The 18,534-nt window shown below is 43.4% G+C and overlaps 1 protein-coding gene across 9 annotated transcripts in view; it reads right to left on the reverse strand.

Annotated features, from left to right (window-relative positions):
• Nucleotides 1–18,534, reverse strand: part of dmd (dystrophin) — a 1,595,363-nt gene that overhangs the window by 152,979 nt on the left and 1,423,850 nt on the right. For 6 of the 9 annotated variants that reach the window (XM_078408877.1, XM_078408870.1, XM_078408878.1 and 3 more), the window contains 2 exons: nucleotides 13,772–13,832; nucleotides 12,360–12,398 (listed from right to left, as the gene is read on the reverse strand). In XM_078408877.1, coding sequence (XP_078265003.1) covers nucleotides 12,360–12,398; nucleotides 13,772–13,832 — 100 coding nt within the window. The remainder of the gene's footprint in view (nucleotides 1–12,359; nucleotides 12,399–13,771; nucleotides 13,833–18,534) is intronic. The other 3 variants (XM_078408876.1, XM_078408872.1, XM_078408871.1) reach the window with 2 other exon arrangements.

Consider the following 18,534-nt stretch of genomic DNA (forward strand, 5'->3'; position numbering starts at 1 on the left):
GCGTTCAGGAATGGCATGGTCGTGTTGAGTATACAGTCGTGATGAAATGAAATAAACACCCAGTCCCGACCAGACACAAGCCAGAGGTTAGTTTAGTTTAGAGATACATTGTGGAAACAGGTCCTTCAGCCCACCGAGTCCACATCGATTAGCAATCCCTGCACACTAACGCTATCCCACACACACTAGGGATAATTTTACATTTACACCATGCCAATTAACCTACAAACCTGTACATCTTTGGAGTGTGGGGGGAAACCGAAGATCTCGGAGAAAATCCACGCAGGTCAAGGGGAGAACGAACAAACTCCGTCAGGATCAAACCCGGGTCTCTGGCGCTGTAAGGCAGTAGTTCTACCGCTGAGCCACCGTAATTGCCAATGGTGGAGGATTGAGGACACAGAGGCCACACTCTCATCTCGCTACTATCATCGGGCAGAAGATACAGGAGCCTGACAATAGTTACCTCTCAGTTCAAGAAACTGTCAGGCTCTTGAATCACACTGCACAACCCTAACCACAACCAAACTACCATGGACTTTGTTTAAGGGTTGCACTATTATGATCTGGTTACCTCGTGTAACTGATAATTTATTGCATTAATGATTATTGTATATTTATTTATTTATTGTGTTGTTGAGCTAACGTGCCTGAAAAAGCTACAGCAAGTAAGAATTTCATTGTTCCATTCTTGGGTGTACATGACAACTAAACACTCTTGACTCATGATTCCCAACATGATTTAATATGAAGTGAGTTATCCTGAACTGGACCAAGCAGCTGGGCTGGCGTGGAATGGTGCATGCTATGGTGCAAACTGGGATGAGAACCTCAAATATTATTTGGTCTGTGTCGGTGAATTCATCGGCAAGAAAATGACAGTCAGTGTTTTTCTTTAGACGTGGAGCATTCCTCACTTGTTATCGCAAGCCAGCACGTTTGGAAATGTTTCTAAAAATACATTTGGAAATTGAATGCAAATATATAATTTATTTTGAATTGGATTCGCATGATATTTAAGCATTAATTTGCTTCATTAATTTAACAAGAAAATTTAGTAAGCACAGTGACATTTTCAGTGTGATGCATTTCTAACCCATTATTCAACATTTCCCAATTTTGGAATTTGCTGGGGACTAAAGTTAATTGAAAATTAATTTTTGCTGACAGAACAATGCAAACCAGTCCAAAGTAGCCGTCCAATTCCTATTCACAAGTCAGGGAAATGTTATCCTCAAAATGACTCTTTTCATAAAGGTTTGAAGTTATTAACATTTAAATTTATTAATGTTTAATAAAAATTCATTCAATCTCTCAAGTAATCACTGTCGTGTCTCTTTGCCTTCTCTGTGATTTGAATGTAAAACAATTTTTTCAAGGCTTTTTCCAAAACCCTAAGTAGATTTCTGTTCATTGCCTCCAACATTGTTTCTGCATACATTTAATGAATTGTCTGACATATTTCCCCATTGGGTGCCTGATACAATTGAATCTTCACTTTAAAAAATGTGATTATTTTCAGAATCGTTGCTGCATTCCAGAATTAAACGTTATTTGAGCAGGGGATTGGGGAGTTGGGGGGGATTGGGAGAAAAGGGAAGAGGTGGATTTACCAGCGCAGTGAGAGAGGCTTCAAACTAGATTGGCTGCGTTGCCAGGTGGGGGACAAAGTTTGAGAGGCTAGAAGGGAACACACGAGTCAGAAGAAGGGTCTTGACCCAAAACTTCACCCATTCCATCTCTCCAGAGATGCTGCCTGACCCACTGAGTTACTCCAGCACTTTGTGTCAAACTAGTGAGAAAAGACTTGGATTAAATTGCTTTTTATTTCAATACAAGGAGCTTGACAGGCAAAGCAGATGATTTTATTTCGGAGTCACGTGAGTGACTACGTGAAGACCCCGTCCAGCACGCATGCGCGACATTAGCGTTCAAGCAGTGCAGCGCGACGAACGGGAGTTCAAGGTGCTCCCGCTACAATTTGAAAAGTCGGGCCGACAGGTAAGTTTTACCGTGGCCGTGAGTATTTTCTCTGTTGTCTGTTTTATGTTCCAGACCAGAGGGAATAAACTTGCAGCTCGCCCCCGTTCGTTTTCCGTTGAGGAACGTTCTTTGGAGGGGGGGCAAGAGGCGGCAAACTACCGAGCCGAGCCCAGCACCGCTAGCGCAGCCTGAGCAGCGAGCTGGAGGTACCTGCAGCCAGAACCGGGCGGTAGTATCCGACGATTCGGATGAAGATGCCACACCGCTACAGAGCGGCACTGGCAGCCGCCTAAGCCGAAAACGGCTTATGGAGCAAATGCTCCAGCGAGATCTGCTGAGAGAGCAGCAGCAGACTCGCCAAGGGAGCCCAGGTACTCCCGCAGTGCCCTTTACGGCACTGGCCATTGCCTCACCTTCTTTTGAAGGCAGCATTGGCGACCAGGTCTGGGCTGGTCAACAAGATGGGTTCTTGGCTGAAGATGTCCGGAGTACGCAGAGTGTACAGGATCAGGAAGAGCTGCTGGGTGTGGTCAACCGCTACGTGGTCATTCCACGAGGGGGTCGGCCTTTAGAGCCGAAACTTGCAGCCAGCATTGACCACCTGTCCTCAAAACCCCTACAAGAACGGGTGGTCAATGAGGCTCTTAAACTATATTCAGCCCCAGAAAATTGTACATCATTGAATGTACCAGCTGTAAACAGCCAAATTTGGGGACATTTGGGGCAGAACATCAGGAACCTGGAGTTGAAGCTCCAGAAAATCCTTAAACCCCTGACTGCAGGGATGACATTATATGCTCGGTCCATTGATGGTGTGGACATCTCCACAAATCAGCAAGATACATTAGCTCTGCTGTGCACCAAGGAAATCATCAAGCCTGCCCTCAACCCTAAGTTTGCGGGACTTTGCAAAACACCGGGTTCAGAACCTCCAATTCTGCTTTTGGAAAGGACCTTCCAAAAAAGGTGAAAAACCTAGAGGAAGAATCCAAGACCTTTGGTCTCGTGAGGGCAGGTTTGGGACCGAGCAGACCTAACAAACCCAGGCGGCAGTACCTCACGGCGTCCACCAGTCGTAGACCACCATATGGGACTGGTGAAAGCTCGGGGTCCGCAACCATTCCCCGTAAGCCTTTTTAGGCCAGGGCCCAGAGCGGACCCCATGGAAAATGCGCCACCCCCAACAACTTCAACAGCAGCCCTCTACAGCCCAGCAGACACCTCATCGCCCAGCGAAGAGGCAGAAGTAGCACCAGTAACCATGGAGGTAGGTGGGTCTGGTTCCTCTCAGCATATGAGCAGTAGGGGCTCTATACTATCAGGGGGGAGATTGCACTTGTTTTTGGATGCATGGGAAACCATCACTAATGACAAGTACATACTAAGCTGCATTCATGGCTATAAAATTGACTTTGTTCATGAAAACATTCCGCCAGTTCAGCATATACCCCAAAGGGTATTCACCCTCTCAGTCAAAGAGAAACAAGAGGGTCAAGCTGAACTTGTGAGGCTACTAGCAAAAGGTGTCATTGAAAGAACAAAACATCAACCTTTGGAATTTGTGTCTAATATTTTCACTAAAACTAAAAAAGATGGTGGATGTCGCATCATCATTGACTTAACTACGTTAAACGAGTCAGTTAAGTATACACATTTTAAGATGGAAACTTTGAAACCGCCAGACTTTTGATTTCTAGAGGGTACTTTCTAGCAGGCATTGATTTAAAAAATGCCTACTACTCAGTACCCATACACAAGGAGCATCGTAAATAGCTATGGCAATTTAAAACCAAATGGACTAACCTCCGCTCCAAGGTTGTTCACTAAAATCTTAAAACCCGCCTTCGCATTATTGAGGAAACAAAAGCATATAGTCATGGCGTACTTAGACGACATTTTAATAGTAGGGAAAACCTTGGAGACAGCTATTTTGGCAGTAGCAGCCACCAAACGTTTGTTTGAAACTTTGGGGTTTGTCATACATCCAGATAAATCCAATTTTACACCGTCCACTACCATGGACTATCTTGGATTTACGATTGATACTGTTCGCAGAAGGGGAAAGCATCACAATTGACACTAACATGCCACGAACTACTGCATAAACGTCAGCCAACCATACGGCAGGTAGCTAGAGTTATTGGTAAAATGGTAGCAGCTTTTCCAGCTGTACAATTTGGGCCTTTGCACTACCAAAATTTACAAAGAGCAAAAGTGCACGCACTAAAGCAAAACTCAGGTCACTTGACCCAGCTATGTATTTAACTGCTGAATCCATTCCAGAGTTACAATGGTGGACAAGGAACATTAGGCTCAGTTTCCAGTCCCATAATAATCACCAACCCAGTATTAACCATTCAAACGGATGCAAGTGCTTTGGGCTGGGGAGCAACTAACATGCAATCCAGCACAGGGGGCAGATGGACTAATTCTGAATCATCTTGCCTACAGACACGGGGTATCAACTATTTAGAAATGTTGGGTGCGTTTTATGGTTTAAAAGCATATTCATCTAATACGGATCATGCACATGTCCGGTTGCAATTAGATAATACCACGGTGGTGGCTTATATCAACCACATGGGTGGTGTAAAGTCGATATCGTGTGACAAATTGGTCAACCTAATCTGGCAATGGTGTGTCGAAAGACATACTTGGTTACCAGCAACTTACCTACCAGGTAAGCAAAATACAGTGGCAGACACCAGGTCACGCAAATTTAACGATAACATCGAATGGATGTTAAATCCCAAACTATTTGCCGAAATTACAAAGCAATATGGCACACCAGATATCGATCTATTTGCATCCAGGCTGAATCACCAGGTACCAACGTATGTCGCTTGGGAACCAGACCCTGAGGCAGCAGCAGTTGATGCATTCACGCTGTATTGGGGGAAAATGTTCTTTTATGCCTTTCCTCCCTTCTGCCTCATCAGTCGGGTATTACGCAAGATTCAATTGAATTCCGCTTCAGGAATCTTGATAACACCCGACTGGCCTACACAGCCATGGTTCCCAGTGGCCCTCGACATGGCTGTCGAAACACCGTTGGAATTCCCCAGCAGTCCGGAATTATTAATCCACCCAGTGTCAGGCATTAGTCACCCGTGCCATGACAGAGTCAATCTCCGGGCTTGCAGATTCTAAAAAGACCTCTACTGGGCCTGGGACTGTCTGAGGACGCCATCAACATGATGACCGCATCCCACCGGGAGTCCACCAGGAGACAATACCTGACCAACATAAGGAAATGGGAACGGTATTGCTCCAAAACAGGAACTACCTACAACAGCGCCATAAATACAGCCAGGAGTGCGTTGTCAGCTTATTTGGTTCCAGCAGCAGGACAACTGGCTTTGGGGTCCCATCCACTAGTAATCAAAATCATGAGGGGCATTTTTAACACTAACTCCCCCAGACCAAGGTACACTCAGATCTGGGATGTCAGCATTGTGCTGACGTACCTTAGGGGATGGCCACCGCCCAGGGCACTCACGCTGGAACAACTTACACTGAAATCAGTCATGCTCATGGCACTAGTGTCAGCTTAAAGGGTACAGTCCCTCCACCTTCTGAGGCTGGACAGCATGACAGAGTCATTGGACTGTTTCACATTCCATATTCAGGGACTGGTCAAACAAACTAGACCAGGTACCACGCCTCCAGTCATGGAGTTCTGGGCATATTCATCTGAACCACGGCTGTGTGCCAAGACCCATCTCGCCAATTACATATACACAACATACAACTTAAGAGGGAGAGAAAAAGCCTTATGGATAAGCCACAAGAAGCCTCATGGTCAGGTGACGAGCCAAACCATTTCAAGGTGGCTCAAGCAGGTGCTTAAGTCCACGGGAGTCAATACGAATGTTTACAAATCTCACTCCACCAGGGCTGCATCTACGTCGGCGGCTAGTCGAATGGACGTGCCTATGGACCATATTCTGGCCGAGCAGGATGGTCCTCGGAAAGAACTTTCCAAAGGTTTTATAATAAACCGCTGGCGCAACCTGCTACATTTGCAGACAGAATTTTAGAGTCTGCAGATAATATTTAATTTAAGCCCTGGGGAGCTCTCTGTTTTTTGTTGTCATTAATAAACCTTTTTGTTCACAAACAGGTTCTTGATCGCGATAACATACTTCCTCCCTCTAAGGTCTTCAGACAGTGAGTGAAGCATGAGCTGGTACACGGTTCGGAATCACAGAGCTTTGAAGTCTTCACGTAGTCACTCACGTGACTCCGAAATAAAATAGTAAGATTAAACGAGAACTTACCAGTTCGAAGTTTGATCTGTATTTTATGAGGAGTTACGATGAGGGATTACGTGCCCTCCGCTCCCACCCTCTATTATACAGATCAACTGGTAATTAAGTTCTTATTTTTTCTTTACTATATTTATTTCAATCGTTGTGTTTTTTCTGTGAATCCACACCGCTGCTTTGAAGAATGTCGCGCATGCGTGCTGGACGGGGTCTTCACGTAATCCCTCATCGTAACTCCTCATAAAATACAGATCAAACTTCGAACTGGTAAGTTCTCGTTTAATCTTACTAATTTAAGGCATGGACATTCACTCGGGACTGGGATATTATATTCATTATGGAAACATGGCTAAGGAAAGGACAGGACTAGTAGCTTAATGTTCCAGGGTACGTGCTACAGGCAAGATAGAGATGGAGGGAAGAGAGGAGGGGGAGTTGCATTTCTGATTGAGGAGAATATTACAGCTGAGATAAAATTACCAATAGACAATAGACAATAGGTGTTGGAGGAGGCCATTCGGCCTTTCGAGCCAGCACCACTATTCAATGTGATCATGGCTGATCATTCTCAATCAGTACCCCGTTCCTGCCTTCTCCCCATACCCCCTGACTCCACTATCCTTAAGAGTATCTAGCTCTCTCTTGAATGCATTCAGAGAATTGGCCTCCACTGCCTTCTGAGGCAGTGAATTCCACAGATTTACAACTCTCTGACTGAAAAAGTTTTTTCTCATCTCCGTTCTAAATGGCCTACCCCTTATTCTTAAACTCCCTGGTTCTGGACACCCCCAACATTGGGAACAGCTTCTGCCTCATGCCTCTGTAATCCCCTTTGCTATACTGTAATCCCCTTTGCTATACTGACACTTCCCTTCTCCCTCTCAATTTGTAGAGTAAAACATCATATTGTGATCACTGCCTCCTAATGGCTCTTTTACCTCGAGTCCCCTTATCAGATCAGGTTCATTACACAACACTAAATCCAGAATTGCTTTCTCCCTGGTAGGCTCTAGTACAAGCTGTTCTAAGAATCCATCTCGGAGGCACTCCACAAACTCCCTTTCCTGGGGTCCAGTACCAACCTGATTTTCCCAGTCTACCTGTGTGTTGAAATCTCCCATAACCACCGTAGCATTACATTTGCGACATGCCAATTTTAGCTCTTGATTCAACTTGCACCCTATGTCGAGGCTACTGTTTGGGGCCTGTAGATAACTCCCATTAGGGTCTTTTTACCCTTACAATTCCTCATTTCTACCCATACTGATTCTACATCTCCTGATTCTATGTCACCCCTTGCAAGGGAGTGAATATCATTCCTTACCAACAGAAAGATCCCACCCCCTCTGCCCACCTGTCCGTCTTTTCTATACGTTGTGTACCCCTGAATATTCAGTTCCCAGCCCTGGTCCTCTTGTAGCCATGTCTCTGTGATTCCCACAACATCATACTTGCCAATGTCTAACTGAGCCTCAAGCTTATCCACTTTATTTTTTATATTTTTTAATGATCCAATGAAGTTTTATAGGTGGGGATGAGAAATAAGAAGGGATGGTAACCTTGTTGGCATTTTACTATCAGCCCCCAAATAATCAACGGGAATCAGAGGGAGAAATACTGTATGTATGGAGATTGCGGAGTGGGTGCAAGAATGATAGGGTTGTCATGGGGGAGATTATAACATACCTAACAGTCAAAACGTTAAGGGCTGAGATTAAGGTGGTTGTTGAGTGTGTTCAGGAACGTTTCCTCAGGCAACATTTAGAGAACCCTACCAGGAAGAGGGCAAAACTTGGCCTATTTGTTCGCCGCTTCTCCGTCAGGATAGTTTGTCTGTTTGTTTTTATGTTATGACTGTTTTTGTAAAACGCTTTGAGCACCTGGTAAAGCGCTATATAAAATAAATGCTTATTATTATTATTATTCTTGGGAAATAGAGCAGGGCCAGTGACTTGAACTGTCAGCGGGCGAGACTTATGGGACCAGTGACCATGCTTCTCTTAGTATTAAAATAGCTCTGGGAGAGAACAGGGCTCGCCCACAAATTCAAATTCTAAATGGGGGCAAGGCAAAATGTTATTGTATGAGACAAAAGGTTGTAAGAGTTGATTGGAGTGTGTTGTTTGCCAACAAAGGAATAACTGGCAAGTGGGAGGCTTTTCAAAGTGAGATAGTGAGAGTTCAAGGACTGCATGTTCCTGTTCGAGCAAAGGGCAAGTTTGGCAGGAGTATAGAATCCTGAACGATGGGAGGAATTGAGTCTCGGGTCAGAACATAGGAGGAGGCAAGTGCCAGGTACAAGCAGCTGGGATCAAGTGAATCCCTGGAGGAGTATAGAGGATGCAGAGGTACACTTATGTTTAGTTTAGAGATACAGAAAGAAATCAGGAGGGGAAACAAGGGTCGTGAGATAGCTTTGGCAGAGAAGATTAAGGAGAAGATTAGGAGTATCCAAAGGGATTTGATAAACATATTATAGAAAAAAGAGAAACTAGGCATATCCAAATTAAAACACGGCTAATTCTATCTCATTTCAGAACAGATAGACCAATATCAGCTAGTTCAGAGTGACTAAGTCAGAGGTAGTGGGGAATAAAGTTAAGGTGCATATTTCCTGACAATTTTCTCCTTCCTTTCGATACATGATATTGCCATGAGATCTTTACCTGGAGCTAAAACATATCAAGACTGTTCCTCATAGGGAAGTATAAAATATAAAGGAGCACGTCAAATAAATTTAAAGCTCAGATTTATGACAATTTTGGGAGTTTCAATCAAATCCACAGTTTGGAGTACTGAACACTAAATTGTACCAATTTTAACAATTTATACAATAATTTCTTAAATTTCAATTGATGATACCTGATAGACTAAAATCAAGAACATGCCATGGACCAATTATTGCTTATCTTTATATAACTAAAAGTCTCATCTTGTATGTATATATATTTGTATGTATGTTCCCGAAATACAGCCAAATGGGTACATGATAGCACAACAATTTTAAGCCCACCTTACTCACCATTCGCCTGTGGTGTGCAGTATCAAGTTTTGTTCAAATTATTGCTATATTTTAAAAGTTATTCACTTTATAAAATGTAATAAATCGCTCCCACTTGCCGTGCCCGGCAGCCGCGACTGCGCAGTTGGGGGAGGGTTGCCGGGCCAGACGGTGGCGTGCCCAGAAAGAATGAAGAGATGGAATTTGAACTATCTTGCGTCACAATGGAAACCCAATGGGTCCATGAGTATCCACGTGCGTGCAGTTGGGGGAGGGTTGCCGAGCCCGGTGGTGGCGCGACAGCAGCGCCAGGAGGACTGGCTCCAGTCCCAGCATGCCCCGCGCCTGACCTTCCTCCTGTGGTGCAACGCGGTGGCAGAGAGAAGGTCAAAGTAGATGCTCGCTGACAGGACGATCATGGCGCAGCGCCTTGCGGCCGCTCTCCTGCTGGTAACCGCCGGGGGCCGGGGTGAGTGGCTCACTCTCCTCTTTCCTCTCACCCGCCCACGACCCCGGGGGAGACTCCCCGGCTGCCAAAGCCTCGGATATATCCTGGGATCTTGCTGTGCGCTTTTGGAGTGGAGAGGGGAGGGTGCTAGACCAATGCAGGGGAGGTTTGGACCCAACGGGTCCATGGGTCATCTAGTTCTTAAAAAAAATACTGAGAGGAAATACACAAAATGTTGGAGACATTCATCAGGTCAGGCAGCATCTGCGGAGAAAGGCAGCTAACATTTCAGATTAATGACACTTTATAAGAACCCAAGTATCCATTTCTCCTTCCACAGAATCTGCTTGACCTATTTCCAACATTTTCTGCTTTTATTTCAGATTTACTGCATCTGCAGTTTTTATTCCTGAACTGTAATTTATACATAAATCTTTTTTTCGAGGAGCTTCCTAAGAAGCGTTTACATTTCCTAAGAAATGAAGCTATTAAAGAAGGAGATAGGTACAGAGCTGGAGCTATTCTAGTAAGGAACTAAGGAATTCTTTAGAACACCATCCCTTTAAGTTAACAGTCTTTAGTACAATGACCAAGTGTGTAGCACTCCCGAGAATAATCCCAACTATTTCTCAAATAAGATCTGTTTGATGCATTCCATGAGGGTTAGGCATTAAGTGCAGCTCCTGTGTGATTTTCACCGTGATGAGTCAAAACAACCCGATGATGCTATCTCGTCATGCCATGAAAGTCTGCTGATGCACAATTTACAAATCTACATACTGATCCATCATTCAGTCCCACAGACAACAAAGCGACTGATCAGAAGGAAAACTGGCATGCTAGATTTGGACCACAAACGCATATCAATTGGTACCTGGATCCCGTCTTCCAGCCACTGGTGGATGCAAAATGAACTGGACTATTCACATACTCAACACCTCACATAAATTCTGAGCATGTCTTCTTCAAGACAATTTAACAACATTTAAAAGGTACAATAGCAACTTTTAAAAGACACTTGGATAGGTACATGGATAGGTGAACGCAGGAAGGTGGGACTAGTGTAGACGGGGCATCTTGGTTGGCTTGGGCAAGTTGGGCTGGCCTGTTTCCGTGCTGTATAAATCTATAAATACCATTTCTGTTTATATCCACAATGTTGCCCAGCACCACTGCTGTTGCAGTTGCTATGAATGCTTTTGCTAGGTTTAAAGTTTGCTGACTCCAACTTTGTTGCCATCTTTCCATCTTTTACCCTTCACGAGCTCGAGCTCATCCAAAATTGCTGCCTGGGTCATGAATCTGACCCATCAGCCACGTGCTCATTGATCTACCATTGTCTCGGCTCTGTGTTCAGTACAACTGTGGCTTTGTGCCTCCCCATCCCCATCTTTGTCCTGCACCACAACCCGCCCTCAATCTTCAGCTTCTGTTCATTTCTCCTTCGTCTCACCACTCCAAGCCATCCCAAATCATTAATTCCTCCCTGGATTCCATCACCTCCCTCCTCTTGTCTGGCATGCTCCTTCAAACGTACTTCTTTGACCAAGTTACCATTACCTATCCCAGTAATTGCTGTTGCTTTTTGTTTAGTTATACTCCTGTGTCGTCTTGAATGCTTTGCCACATTGAAAATCTTTGTAGGGATGCAAATTATTGGGAATAAACAACAACAAAGCTGAAGTTCTGAAAAACATTTTCATGAAAACTGAACAACCTTAACATTAAATCTGTTTCTCTTGCCTGTCAGACCTGCTGAGTGTTTCCAGCATTTTTTCTTTATCTTTTTCAACTTAAACAGGGATTCTGCTGTTATGTACCTAACACTTGAAATTTTTAGTTAATCTTAGTTCAATGTGGGGGTGATTTTTTTTAGTTATTATCATTGTTTGGTAAAATGTGTTACAGACAAAGTACAAAGTATCTTCAGCAAACACACTCAACATTTGGCTTCAATAATAAATTGCTCACTGGGTGATAACCATAACTAGTATATTTGCATGTAATGTCATTGATTGCTGTGCACATTCTTACATTCCGCCCTTTTCCCATTTCCCAGTCATTCACCCATGAGCAAGTCCACAAAAATTCTGATGGGCTGACAAGTCTACACGCAAAATACATATTATAAAAACTGTATTCTTAAAGCAGAATAACATATTGACAACACAGAGTTTTATCTATGTAAAAAGATTTTTTTTAAATGTTGAAAATCTTTGGGGATGCTACACCATTGGTGATAAAATAAATATTCCAGCCCTGCACAAAGCTTAAATGAAATGAAGTTCCCAGATAGCACTAATGTTAAGAAGGGGAAGGGGGTGCAAACAAGTTGATGTACATTGTGGACTGATCAAGTTGCTAACACCCTACATTCTCAACCATATCACCCCTTTTTATAAGATAAAGTCATTTTGCTCTCAAGTATGAATAGCATATCACTTGTTAGAGAAGGTTCAATTTATCACAAAAAAGCATGCTAATCCTTATCAAAAGGTTACTTTTCCGCAATTACTAATTGAATCCAGAGGCAACACAAAGGGCACAAAACTGCTTCTAAACCACATGCTTTTAAGAGAAAAACTATGAAGCATGGCAGGGTAACTTTCTAAAAACTACAAGCAAAATCTATTGGACAATAAGCAGTTAGATTTCTCACTCTGATGACCTTAGTCTACTTCCGATCACAGTCTTTGCACTGGAATAGAAAAAAACACTTGCTTAGAAGAATGGTAAGTTGTCACGTGGAAATAAGTCCCCTTGAAAAGGATAAAGAACATTTGTGTGTATTTAGTTCTTCAGGTTGCAAGGAATTCCTGGACCTACTCTGCTGACCATCCGCTGCACATACACATCTTTGCAATTTATTGATGCGATCAGCACTAATGCAAACCTTATTGAATCAGAGGTTTTCTTTGTGTTTCCCATTGAGCTCCAGAGACATGGGCACATCAGTCGGCCCTGGAGAGCATTTGGGTCTACAATCTTATTAAGCATGCTTATATCAGGTTAGCTGTCTCACTTAGAGAAAGGGTATTAAACACAATGTTTAATTTTTTACCCAAAAGATCTGAAAGAATAAAAAATAGGTAAAATTCTATGGTAACATAAATATTATTTTGGCAAACACTTGAGCAAATTGATTGTGATTGAAAATCTGACTGTGGCATGTCTAGATATTTGCTCTTCCAGATGCAAGCACCCAGGGTTGGGTTATCTAGATTCCTTGTTGATCAGAATCTATGGCATCACTGTGCAGTGCCCGGATCTTTGTGTAACTTTAAATGCAATGACCATTGGTATCCGAGATGAAGACCCTGTGCCAAGATCCAGTCAGCTGGGATCTTTGTTAGCTTATGACCTTACACTCGTGGCAGATCTCACGTGGTCTAGATACAATGTATCTGTGATATAAAGCACGCCTCTGCCTACGGTAGTCTATGGATATTTATCTGGACTTCTGGTCGTCTAGCTAATTAATGCCTGATCTCTGCTCTTCCATTTGTAGTTTATGTTGCTGTTTGCATGGAACAGACGTGGTTTTATTTCAGGGATGTTCATGCATGAAATTGGGCATCACCTGTCCTGCCGGGACACATCCTTCACACAATAAGGAGTGCATGGCTGCATGAGAAACTGAATCCATGAATCTGCTGCTGGGATGGTGGGGATGGATTGTTTTCTCCTTCGTGCTGGTAGGAACCTGCAGGTGTTTACATACTTAGTTGAATCCAAACTAAATCTAAACCGTGCAAGTGTAAAGATCATTGCTGTTTCGAAAGGTCTCAGTGTGCAAAACTGGAATCCAGCTCCGATTGGTGCCTTTACCTCACACCAATGCTGATGATGGTTGGAATTCAACACAGCCAGCAAGACATTGCAACTTATGTCTTTAGTTGCAAGCAATAACATAATATCAGCGAGCTGGAGGCCCACACCACTGGCACTGGTCCTGGGAGAAGGATAAATGCACTCTATGAGCCTGATCCATCAGCTACCTTTGAATGAAGACATATTTAGTTTATATGCTAAAAATGTGATGACATTGTACAGTTTTAAAATGGGACTTACTTGATGTAATAGGGGACTTTGTTGGGTGATATTGCTCGCTCCCAAGGATCTTGCACCGAAGCTGAAAACGAGAAGCCAAAGAGAAAAAAGGTTAAGTCTAGTGTAAATCAGAAAACCCCCCATTAATCAGTAAAATGACTATTTTTATACCCAGCTCTGCAGATCTCCATCTGTTTGCTCAGCTGCCCATGAAGAAGGAAAGGATTAACCCACTGGTCTGAGAAAATTTTCTATAAATCTGTTTGAAATTGAACTCTATCAACCATAAAAAATAATGGTGAAGCATTTGGGTTGTGGACCGAAGGTGTTGATAATTACAATGTGTATTGCCTTTAGTCTCGCCACCACATTGCAGACTGAAAAACAAACTGAAATAGCCTGGTAAATAGTGAGCTGACCCAGCTCCTATTATACCCAGTATAATAGAATGATACAATCGTTAGAAATAAACCTCGTAAAATATTACAATTATAGCCATAAAACACAGTATATTTTCCTTGAAAATGAACCACTCTACTCAAGGCAATGTGCATTAACCAGCATATGCACTTCTTTGTTTCTACATTCTGATTCGTTGAAAGTGGGTTAATCTTAATGGGTCTAAAGTTAGATTTCTGAACATCCCTGCTTTTTGGCTAATTATTGTCAAACATTGATCAGCATTAACAACTTTGCCTATCACTTTTTTAGGTTTAGGTTCAAGTTTATTATTGTCACGTGTTCCAAGATACAATGAAAAGCTATAAAATCAGATAGGATAATCTTAGACATCAGAGATGAGGTGAAGCTAACAATTCTCATCAGCAAGGTAAACATGGAAAGATAGAAAATAGGTGCAGGGTTAGGCCAATCGGCCATTGGAGCCAGCACCGCCATTCAATATGATCCTGCTGATCATCCACAATCAGTGCCCCGTGATCAGGTAAAGGCAAAGTTTTGAAGGCTGAGTATATCTGACGTTTCACATGAGCGAGAGGGAAGCACTCCATTAACTGGTGTTAGACCTCATCTGGGACCAATTGACATTAGTCTTCCTTCATTGGCAGTCTCTCACTTCCACTCTGGGTTTGTGGGCCCTGAGGAGATTAATGCGGCCAATGCAGGAACTGCAGATTCCTCCTGAAGAAGGACCTGATAGGGTTGAGGGAAGGGGGTGCTGAGACAAGTTTGTGAGACAATATGCTCCTTTGCCCACTTGTGCAGGGCTTCCATGTGCTCTCGATGTATGGACTCCAGGTTTTTAACATCATCACAAACATGGTGGCAGTATTGGTGGTAATTGTCCAGTGCTTTGAGATACCAGTTGTGGGCCATAAGCACATAGGCACAGGTCCCAGTGACCTTGGGATACAGGGTCACTGCTGCCCAATACATCAGCAAATTTGTGTCAGATCTAGGGTCCAGATCTCCAAGAACACTTTTACATAGAAACATAGAACCATAGACAATAGGTGCAGGAGGAGGCCATTCGGCCCTTCGAGCCAGCACCGCCATTCATTGTGATCATGGCTGATCGTCCCCAATCAATAACCCGTGCCTGCCTTCTCCCCATATCCCTTGATTCCACTAGCCCCTAGAGCTCTATCTACCTCAATTGAATAAGAGAAGCAAACATTTATACAGCATGGAAACAGACCCTTCAGCCCAACATGTCCCTGTTGATCAAGTTACTCAACAACTCCTATTTCTGCCTATGCAGCAACCAAGAGCTGCAGATGCTGTTTATACCAAAGATAGACACAAAGTGCTGGAGTTACTCAGCAGGTCAGGCAGCATCCCTGGATGGGTGATGTTTCAGGTCGGGACCTTTCCTCAGTTACTTCAGCACTTTGTGTCTACCTATTTTTGCCCATTTTTGGCCAGTATCTCTCTAAACCTTTCCTATCCATGTACGTGTCCAAATACCTTTTAAACATCATGTCCTCTGGCAGCTGTTTCTATAAACCTGCCACCCTCTGGATAAACCTACCCTTCAGGTTCCCTTTAAATCTTTCCCCTCATATTTTAAATCTATGTCCTCCAAATTTAGATTCCCTTATTCTGGAAAAAATCATTGTGATTATCCACTTTATGTCCCTGAAGGTTTTATTAACCTTTATAACGTCATCTCACAGCCTTCTTCTCTCTTGGGAAACCAGTCTCAGCTTATCCAACCTCTGCTTTTAACCTAAGCCCTTCAGTCCCGGTTACATGCTTGTGATTTCTTATGGCGTCCTCTCCAGCTTAATAACATTCCCCTCACAGCGTGGTGATGAAAACAGCAAACAATGCTCTCAGCACCGTCTCATCAATTGACGTTAAGCTGTGTTGGTGCATTAAAGACCTCGGTGACTTTCATCATCTACCTTTGTCACAGTGGTTCTGAGTTCTGAGGTGGTCTGGGGTCTCAATGCTTAGCTTTAATGTCAGAGGTCAGCGTGATGGCAAAGACCACCAGCCTCAGTGTTGTGAGCAGGTGGTAGCTAAGAACGTGACCTCCAAGTGCATGCAGCATCTGCACCCTGCAGCATGACAACTTACGTTCATGTCAGCTTGGTTCTGGAGGGCTTGGTTGAACAGTACACCACTTGATCTGAAGATCACCTCCACTTCCACAGTAAGTTTACAGTCAGTGAGGTTGCAAAACTGTGGCACAACTGAGATGGTAGATTGGCTGCCTCACAGCTCCAGAGATCTTGGTTCGATCCTTATCTCAGGTGATGTCTGTGTGGAGTTTGCGTTCCCCCTGTGCCACATGGATTTCCTACGTGTGCTCTCTTTTTCCACCCACATCCCAAAGACGTGTGGGTTTGTAGGCTAATTATCCTGTGTAAATTGCACCTAGTGTGTAGGGAGTGGATGAGAAAGTGGGATAACATAGAATCAGTGTGAACCGGTGATTGATAGTTGGTGAGGACTGAGTGCGGTGAAGGGCCTGTTTCCATGATGTATCCTTAAACTAAACTAAACTGTGATGTGCTGGGGCCACGACACAGCCCTATCTGATACCGTTATTCACTGCGGCTTGCCCTGTTGTACACCTATTGATTAGTTTCATGTCTTACATGCCATCATGGAGCAAAAATAAGATGGGCATTTATGTGGACAGCTGAATTTAAGTTGCTGTTCGACAACCAGCTCCAACACACAGGTTAATTATCTAGAACAAGGGAGCCAGCAGATCACCACTCCATCCTCCATCTTACAAAGACTTGTATTCACTGGAGTTTAGAAGGATGAGAGGGGATCTTATAGAGACATATAAAATTATAAAATGACTGGACAAGCTAGATGCAGGAAAAATGTTCCCAATGTTGGGGGAGTCCAGAACCAGGGACCACAGTCTTAGAATAAAGGGGAGGCCATTTAAAACTGAGGTGAGAAGGAACTTTTTCACCCAGAGTTGTGAATTTGTGGAATTCTCTGCCACAGAGGGCAGTGGAGGCCAAATCACTGGATGGATTTAAGAGAGAGTTAGATAGAGCTCTAGGGGCTAGTGGAATCAAGGGATATGGGGAGAAGGCAGGCATGGGTTACTGATTGTGGATGATCAGCCATGATCACAATGAATGGCAGTGCTGGCTCGAAGGGCCGAATGGCCTCCTCCTGCACCTATTTTCTGTATTTCAATGTTTCTAAATGCATTTCCTGCACCAACAGCACACACTGGCACACGATACCCGACCTAAAGGATTCATCGCAGCAATTTGCCAAGGTTGCCAATTACCAAGCCAAGGGTAGATGGCTACACATCAATTCCTCATCTTAAACGACCTTGGACACAAAAAAGAGAGTCGATACGTATAAAACAAAATGGATTTTGAGTATCCTCCAAGCCACATCATCTTGATTTGGAAATGTACCTGCAATCCTTGATCAATACAATGCTGAATCAAAACCTTGAAACTTCCTATCCCACTGTACTGTGGGAGTATATTCACCACAAGGGTAGCAGTGACTCAAGGAGGCATGTAGCTCGTAACTTCCCTGAGGACATTGAGGGAAGTTAATCACTGCTGGCTGTGACTGCAGTGCACACATCACCTGGTGCGACGGACAGATGGGAAAAATCCCAGAACTGTGGAACTGTGAATTTATCTGGGATAGCAGTAACAGAATCCACAGATTTACTGAATAAACGAGCATGAAATGTCAAAAGGAAAGCAATTTTCTTTTAAAACCAAACAATCCCTGGAATGTAATAGGAAAAGTATCAAACAGTAGTTTAAATCTGCTGGAGTGATTCTGGGAGGCAGGTACATTCCTAAAATGAGTAACAATCACAGACTGAGCCTGTGATAATCCAGTTGAAGGCTTCTCCATAACACTGTCCTCATAACTTCTATTGTAGATGGACTGAAAAGTAACTGAATAAGATGAAATTTCTCTGGTAAAAGGCAGGCTTTGGAACATCACTAAGGAATAAATTAGCACCAGTCAGTCTGCTAAAACTTGTCACAATGTTCAAGGGGTTTGCCAGAGCAACCTTTCAGGCAAGTCAGTGCTTGTACTGTGACAAAGAGTCCAGAGAATGATCTACTGGCAAAATTATGTTAACCCATGAATATCCATGAATTTCCCGTCTTGTTAACTTTGACAAATCAATTGATGATAAAGGAAACAGCATTAATAAAGTCCTGGTATTGGCAATGTTTTCACATTATTTTAGGATAACTGTTTTCTGTACATAACAGAACTTGCTAACTTTTATTCCTGTTTCCAGTCAAGTAATATACTTTTTATCACCTGGCAAGGCTGCCTCTACACATTTAATAGTCCCAATG

This window comes from Rhinoraja longicauda, chromosome 12 (assembly GCF_053455715.1).
Source record: "Rhinoraja longicauda isolate Sanriku21f chromosome 12, sRhiLon1.1, whole genome shotgun sequence".
Classification (NCBI taxonomy): domain Eukaryota; kingdom Metazoa; phylum Chordata; class Chondrichthyes; order Rajiformes; family Arhynchobatidae; genus Rhinoraja; species Rhinoraja longicauda.